This window comes from Zingiber officinale, chromosome 9B, assembly GCF_018446385.1.
Source record: "Zingiber officinale cultivar Zhangliang chromosome 9B, Zo_v1.1, whole genome shotgun sequence".
NCBI lineage: Eukaryota > Viridiplantae > Streptophyta > Magnoliopsida > Zingiberales > Zingiberaceae > Zingiber > Zingiber officinale.
The window spans coordinates 35,435,070-35,442,875 of record NC_056003.1 but is presented as its reverse complement, the minus strand read 5'-3'; the positions used below and the strand labels follow the sequence as shown (position 1 = coordinate 35,442,875).

Genomic DNA, 7,806 nt, shown 5'->3' with positions numbered 1-7,806 from the left:
AATGAAATGATAAAATGTGCAGGATGCTTAATCAGGAAAGTCTTAGTTGAGGCTAGGTAAGGTAAAGTCCTAGTTTATGCTAGATAAGGAAATCTTAGTTGAGGTTAGGCAAAAGAAAGTCTTAGTTGCAGCTAGGCAAGGAAAGTCTTAGTAGATCATGGAAACCAAACAGAAAGTCCAGATGGATCAAGTGAATATGACATATGGCAAATGGATTCAATAAGTCTGGAGGATCCGATATCGAATAAAGAGGAAGCCCTGACAGGCTGATCTGATGCTGAGCAGCTTAAGTCTAAATAAGTCTGGAGGACCTAATGTTTGGTAAATGAGTGAAATAAGCTCCTCAAGAAGTTGTGTGTTGGTAGGGGCAAACCTTAGTCGTTGATCCAACTGAAGTAAAACAACAGAGGTTTGTAAGTTTAGATTAAGATAATTCTAACTGTCATACTCATGCATCATTACTATTTATTATGCTAATTCTATTTTACAGAACTTCTATTATTATATATTATCTCTGCTAACTTTATTTTACAGTTAAATAAAGTTTCAGAATTGATCGAAGGTTCAGGTTACTGATAGTAGGGATTAGTCGACCTATCCATCCAGTCTGGCACAGATCATATCAAAGTCTAGCAAATATGGTACGCAGTGTTTTCAGTCGACCAATCAGTGGGATTGGTCAACCGATTAGGCCAACGTGGCAATGATCAAATTGAAGCTCAGCAAATATTGTATACACCTTGTTCCGTCGACTGATAAGTTGGATCAGTCGACTGATCAAAATAAGAAAATAGCAGGTGATCAAATCGAATCAAGAAAAGAAGGAAAGTCTTTAGTTTCCATTGATGGATTAGTTTATCGATCGAAAGAACAATAGAAATCATTGGATTGAACTGATCATATTAGAGCAAACAAGGAAAGACACAGGATTCAGTCGACAAATAGGATGTTCCATCAACCGAAAGGATCAATCAACGGAAAGGGTGTTCAGTCAACCGAACGTAGCCTATAAAAGAATGCCTTGGGGTCCAAGCTCGATACAATCTCTCTGTTCGGAAGAATTCTTGTTATGCTTCATTCTGTCTCTACTGGTACTACGTGTGCAAGCTTCAACTACTATGACGCTTTGACAACCAATGCTTCATCATATTCATTTGTTGTTGGTATATTATACTTGCATTTACTTTAAATTCATACTTGTACAAATTTGCTTCTTCTCCAAAAGTTTTCAGAGAGAAGAACAATATTATTTTACCTATCGAAAGCGATCAAAGATCGTGGGCCTTGGAGTAGCAGTTGTTGTACTACGAACCACATAAAACGGACTGTGTCTTTATTATTCTTTTATTCTGCTACTACTATTACTTTGATTTACGTTTCAAAGAAAAGATTTTAAACGAATGAGATTCACCAACCCCTTCTCTCATCTACTACGATCCTTCAAATTGTGGGTCATTCAACCAATTTTTATGTGAGGTACGTGCCTCATTGGGTGGATTGCGAGTTGTTCACCTATTCTTATGTGAGACATATTTCAGATAGATTAGGGATCATTTATAGTGACATAGCTAGGGTTTTAAACTAGGGGTGGTTTTCAAAAATTTCAAACATTAATATAGATTGATTTTCACAACTAAAAAACTAAATTTCAAATTTAAGGAGCTAAAAATGAACTTAAATTTGAAAATTTCTACCTTGACCCTGAGTTCTAGTTGAAACAATGATTCATAATATTTAGCATTTTTACATATGAAACTTCCATTCAGATCTAAATAATCATCATAATTAACAACCTAATAAAATAAAGTTTATACTTTACAACTTTCCTTCCTAACTTCAATTAATGAAATAGAAAAAAAAAAAGAAACAACTTACTCCTTTTATTGTTGTTGTGGACAAAGGGGAAAAAGAGTGGCTTGTAAAGGGTTGTTCATTGGAAAAACTAAAAGAAGGGTGTTGCTTTTGAGAAAAATAAAGAAGATAAGATAATTCATTAGCAACCTCGATTATCTTTAATGAGCTCGACAACGATACAAAAAGAGCAAGGCAAAGCAAAACAGGACTATTCTTGCGATGCCAACAAAATTCTAGAAAACATGAAAAGAGGGAAAAGAGGGGCAGTAGTTGATGTTGCATTCCTTGCATGCTGGAGAAGAGAAAGGGAAAGAAAAGAAAGCTATGGTACTTAAGAAGTGGAGAGGAAAAAAAACTGCAGGTTTACAATCATTGGAAAAGAGAAGAAGATGAAAAAAAAATTGGGAAGAAGAGGAAGGGAAAAATAAAAGAAAGAAATTAGCATAAGCATGTCAACGGCGTACGACATGGGGGCTATAATGTGTATAGGAAGAAAAGGCAGAAAAAATGAAAGAGAAAGTTTCCACAAAAATACCATAATTCATTTTAAACCGATTGAAATCATTTAAACTTTAATTTGGTTCGATCGTAACTTGATCAAATCAACTCCAAATTAATCTTATTTGAATCAATGTAATCATTATCTCCGCGCCTACTCGTTGAATTTAGTTCAAACCCTATCCAATTTTAATTTAGCACTCTCACTTCATGTTCTACATTTAATTTATCCATTCATTATTATATATTTTATTTTTAAAATTCAATATTTAACATTCCAAGTGGTGATATTTTTTTATAAAAGTGGTATCAATGGATAGCTTAGGTCAAGGGCTTTCGAAATATATCATCAATTTCAATTTTTCGATGACGAACGATGATGAATCGATCAATCAAAGTAGCGGTGAGAATTTTTCAAATATATACTATTAATTTTATTTTTTTTAATCCAGAGGGGGCGGTCATCCCCCCCCCCCCCCTCTTCACAACGTGGTTATGCTATTGATCGTTTACCTTATATGTGTATACACAAGGTATAATTTATATTAGATAGATTGTAGGTCATTCACCATATGTGTATATATATATATATATATATATATATATATATATATATTCAAAAAATAAAACATGACATATATTATCGCCCAAGATTGTCGCTCACTAATCACTATGGATGAGCAGGATCGTGACAATCGTGGGCGACAATATGTCATATTTTATTTTTTTATTATTTAAAATTTTACCCTATGAGTATGTCATTTAGAATTTTATCTTTATTAAAATGAAAAAAAAAATTGAGATGCTCACTATGTGTGCGACGTAATATATATGAGATATCAAAACTATATATAGATATGATATCCTGAACAATTTATCCTATACAACCGTGGGCAATATCCCATTTAGATCATCTAACGCGATTAAAATTAATTTTTTTATTCTCCTCTCTCAATTTCATACAATTTTCTTATGTCTATTATATACAATTCTCTTATCCCTCCTGTATAGCCAAATCTCTCTCCTATATACAAAATGATACTGTTTTTTTTTTTTCAATTTTTCAAAATAGCATCAACATGGTGCTATTTTAAAATCAAAACAGCACCGTGCAATGTTTTTTTTTCCACGGTGCTGTATATAGTCAAATTTGATTAGTTTTTATATTTATGTCACTCTAATATTGTTAAAATTCACACGCTGTGAGCAAAATTAGCGTTGCGACAAGTTAGCGCGTGTAAGACATGACAGTAAAAGTCCCACATTTAGTGGGAGTAATGAACTAAAATATTTATTCCTACTTCACCTCTAATACAAATGGAGGAACTTTTATTTATACTGAAATATTAACTCATATGATTGGGCAAATACCTTAGTCATCTTAAATAGTTTATTCAATTCGTCGAATACTCATCTTTAAAGATCGTTATCCTTCTCATACAAGTAGTCATTGACTTTGAATCTTTAACTCTAATATTAGGTTAAATAAGGAAAAAAAATCAAGGACTCTGACTTTGTTGCTAGCCCTCAAATTACACCTTTGTGGATTGATATTTAAGTTTTTAGTCCGCTTACGCACGTCATCTGCTCTGACTAGTCAACGGCCCAAAAGTTTTAAATTATCCAAAAGAAGAGGTACCGATCCAAAGCATAAATCAATAAATTCTATAGCAAAATATATTTTAAAGGGATTTTTTTTATTCTTTTGAGACAGATTTCGGAAGCAGAGATTCCATGGAAAACAATCGAGCTTTCACCTTAACGATCCGCTGATTTCTACTTCAGCTGCGGTAGTAAACGCCTTTCCGGTGTTCCGCCATGATCGCGAGAATTCTGTTCCTTGTCTTCCTGCTCGTTGCTGTCTTCTTCTCCGCCTCCTCCGCCGGCGACACCTTAATCCCCGGCCAACCCCTCCTTGACGTCGCGGACGCGACCTTGGTCTCCGCCGGAGAGACCTTCGAGCTGGGCTTCTTCAGCCCCGACGCCAACTCCACCAACCGCTACCTTGGGATATGGTACCACAGTTTGTCTCCCCAAACCGTGGTTTGGGTCGCCAACCGGGAGAGGCCGGTCGCCGGCCGCACCGGCCGGCTTTCCCTCTATCCGAACGGCACGCTCCTAGTCACCGACGGCGGCAACTCTTCGACCACCGTCTGGTCGTCATCGTCAGGCTCGCTCGCCCTCGCTAGCCCCGTCGCGCGGCTCCTCGACACTGGAAACTTCGTCGTCGGGGAGGAGATGACCTCCAGCCCTCCGGCGTGGGAGAGCTTCGGCTTCCCCACTGACACGCTCCTCCCGGGCATGCAGCTGGGGGTCAACACGACGAGCGGGCTCAGGACCAACATCACGTCGTGGAGGAGCGCCACCGACCCGGCCTCCGGGGACTACACCCTCGGCATAGACTGGCACGGAGTTCCCCAGCAAATGCTCTGGCGCGCAGGGCAGAAGTACTGGCGCGCGGGGCCGTGGAACGGCCTCTACATCACCGGCGCGCCGCAGATGGACACCGAGAACCTGTTGCAGTACCAAATAAGCGTTGACTCTAGCGAGTTCATCCTTTCCTACACCGTCAGCAATCCGTCGGTGGCTGTGAGGATAACCATCAACTCCTCCGGGCTGAACGAGATCCTCACGTGGGTGGACGAGCGGCAGGGATGGAACGTGCGCGGCTACGTGCCGCTGGATCCCTGCGACAACTATGCCCGCTGTGGCCCCAACGGCGTCTGTTCCCCCGCCATGTCGCCGCTGTGCCGGTGCCTGCCGAAATTCCATCCCGCGAATCCAAGGAACTGGGATCTCTTCCGCGATTGGTCCGGCGGCTGCATGCGAGACACGGACTTGGACTGCCGGAACGCCACCGACGGGTTCATCAAACAAACCGGGCTCAAGTTACCGGACACCTCGACGGCGACGGTGGACGAGAGCCTGAGTACTCTGGACGACTGCCGGAGTTGGTGCTTGACCAATTGTTCCTGCACGGCCTATGCCAGGGCCAACTTCAGCGGCGGCGGCGGCGGCAGCGGGTGCATCATCTGGACCTCGCCGCCGACGGACATGAAGTTCTTCCCCGACAGCGGAACCGGGCAGGACCTCTACGTCCGCCTGGCGGCCGCCGACGTCATTGCCGGTGAGCAGAATAGCCTTCCCTCACTTCTCATTCTCATCCATATCGTAGGTTAATTCATACCTCAAATCTCTGATTTGCAGTCTCAGAATCCAACCACTCGAATCGAAATCGTCTGGGAATAATTATAGGCAGCTCTTGCGCAGCAATTTTCCTCCTCGCTTTCGGTTTGATCCTATGGAAGACGAGAAGAAGTAACAACAAACACACACACAAACTTCATCTCTTTTCTTCACTCTGTTCTTAGTCGATCCTATCAACCAGATCTCTTTTGTTTGACAGAGCACCACGTTCCTGAAGAAGCAACAGAAGGTGAAGATCTTGACCTACCTCTGTTTGATCTCAAATCAGTTGAAGATGCCACCGACAACTTCTCCATAGCCAACAAACTTGGGGAGGGAGGATATGGCCCTGTTTACAGGGTATGCTAAAACGGAATCATTTTGCTGTCTCAGCATTTACATTCCAACTAGCCCTGTTTACAGGCATTGTTGTGGACGTGTTGATTGATTGCAGGGTAAATTGAGTGAGGACCAAGAGATGGCGGTCAAGAGGCTTTCCAAGACATCCACCCAGGGAGTCGATGAGTTCAAGAACGAGGTGATGTCTATCGCCAAGTTACAACACCGGAATCTTGTTAGGCTTCTTGGCTGTTGCATTCAAGCCGGGGAAAGAATGTTGATCTATGAGTATCTTCCCAATGGAAGCTTAGATACTTTCTTATTTGGTTAGTCTTCCCCTAATGAGTAATTTGGTGATCTTTCCATGAAACTAACTACTAGTTTTTGAGAATTGAGCAGATAAGGATAAGCGTGAATTAGTGGATTGGAAATCTCGGTACAATATAATACTAGGAATTGCTCGAGGTCTTCTTTATCTTCATCATGATTCTAGATATAGAATCGTCCATAGAGATCTAAAGGCGAGCAATATCCTTCTTGATAAAGATATGAATCCAAAAATTTCAGATTTTGGCATGGCAAGGATATTTGGTGGTGATGAAACAATGAGGAATACCACTAGGGTTGTAGGAACATAGTGAGTATTTCAATCAATCTTATAGATTGTTTGCATGTAATATAGTTTTAAAATGTTTGCTAATTAACTTTTGGTCCTTTCGTGCAGTGGATATATGTCGCCTGAATATGCAATGGATGGAATATTCTCAGTGAAATCAGATGTATTTAGTTTTGGTGTTCTTGTGCTTGAGATTGTAAGTGGGAGAAAGAATCGAGGAGCTTATCAATATATCGACCACAAAAATCTCGTAGGCCATGTAAGTGAAAAAAAAATCATTATAAGATCAAACAATAGCTTTACTTCATAATGCTGCCACATTACTTATTATTTTAAGATAAAAAACTTCATAGTACTTTCATATTATTTACTTCTATGGTTATTTTCAGATGTGGAGCCTGTGGAAAGAACATAAAAGCTTAGAATTAGTTGATGAATCTATTGCCCAATTATTCGTCACTGACGAAGTTTTGAGATGTATAAAAGTTGGTCTTTTATGTGTTCAAGAACAGCCAGAAGATAGACCAACGATGTCAGCTGTGCTACTAATGCTGAATAGTAATAGTTCTCTACTGCCGGAACCCAAGCCTCCTGGTTTTGTCATCACAAAGGAGATTTCTAAAACTGAAACATCGACAAGTAAGGGTGACTCGTTATCTAGGAATCATGTGTCCATTACAACCTTGGAAGGTAGATAAAAGTTCTTATACATGCTCCAAAATTTTTTCTGAGTTTTAAGATAATAAATTCTTAGAACTTTGAATGCAAAGCAAACTTTGCTGTTTACTTATTGATTCTGTGAAGTGCTTGTATGAGATGTAACTTTGAGTGTTCTGAATAGCTGTTTTGTAAGTGGACAGTTAGAGATTATTATCAATATTAATTACAGTGTCAGACATTATTAACATCAAGTTAATCTGAAAACCTAGCTGATAGCTAGGGAATAGAAGACTTCAATATCAATCTTGAGAAGATAAAGAATATAGAGAATAGTGTTAGGAGTAGTTTAACTGTCATTTTCATCTAAAATGAAAACATAATAATAATGTGTTCTATTCAATGTGACATGGGGGCACCTCGTGGTCAAGACCAAAGAGAAGACAAAAACAATTGTACATATCTTATAAAAAATCATTAAAATTTGTAAGAGCATTTGAATGTACAGGTTGACTTAGGTTAGAGATATCTTATTAGTGCTAATTGTTAGTATTCGGGATAGTTTTGATATGGTCAATCAAGTTTAGTTAGGTCTTGTTATGTTTAATCCTTGTGTCTAAATGTGCAAGAGCTTAGAAACATAAGAAGTCGAGCAG

At 39.4% G+C, this 7,806-nt stretch overlaps 1 protein-coding gene across 1 annotated transcript; it reads left to right on the top strand.

Annotated features, from left to right (window-relative positions):
- Nucleotides 1-4,003: 4,003 nt before the first annotated feature.
- LOC122022466 (receptor-like serine/threonine-protein kinase SD1-8) lies at nt 4,004-7,394 on the top strand. Its single transcript, XM_042580485.1, has 7 exons — nt 4,004-5,479; nt 5,560-5,670; nt 5,759-5,898; nt 5,993-6,203; nt 6,277-6,514; nt 6,602-6,752; nt 6,883-7,394. Exons 1-7 carry the CDS (start codon nt 4,171-4,173, stop codon nt 7,189-7,191), a joined length of 2,469 nt encoding a protein of 822 aa, XP_042436419.1. The 5' UTR covers nt 4,004-4,170; the 3' UTR covers nt 7,192-7,394.
- The last annotated feature ends 412 nt before the right edge of the window (nt 7,395-7,806 follow it).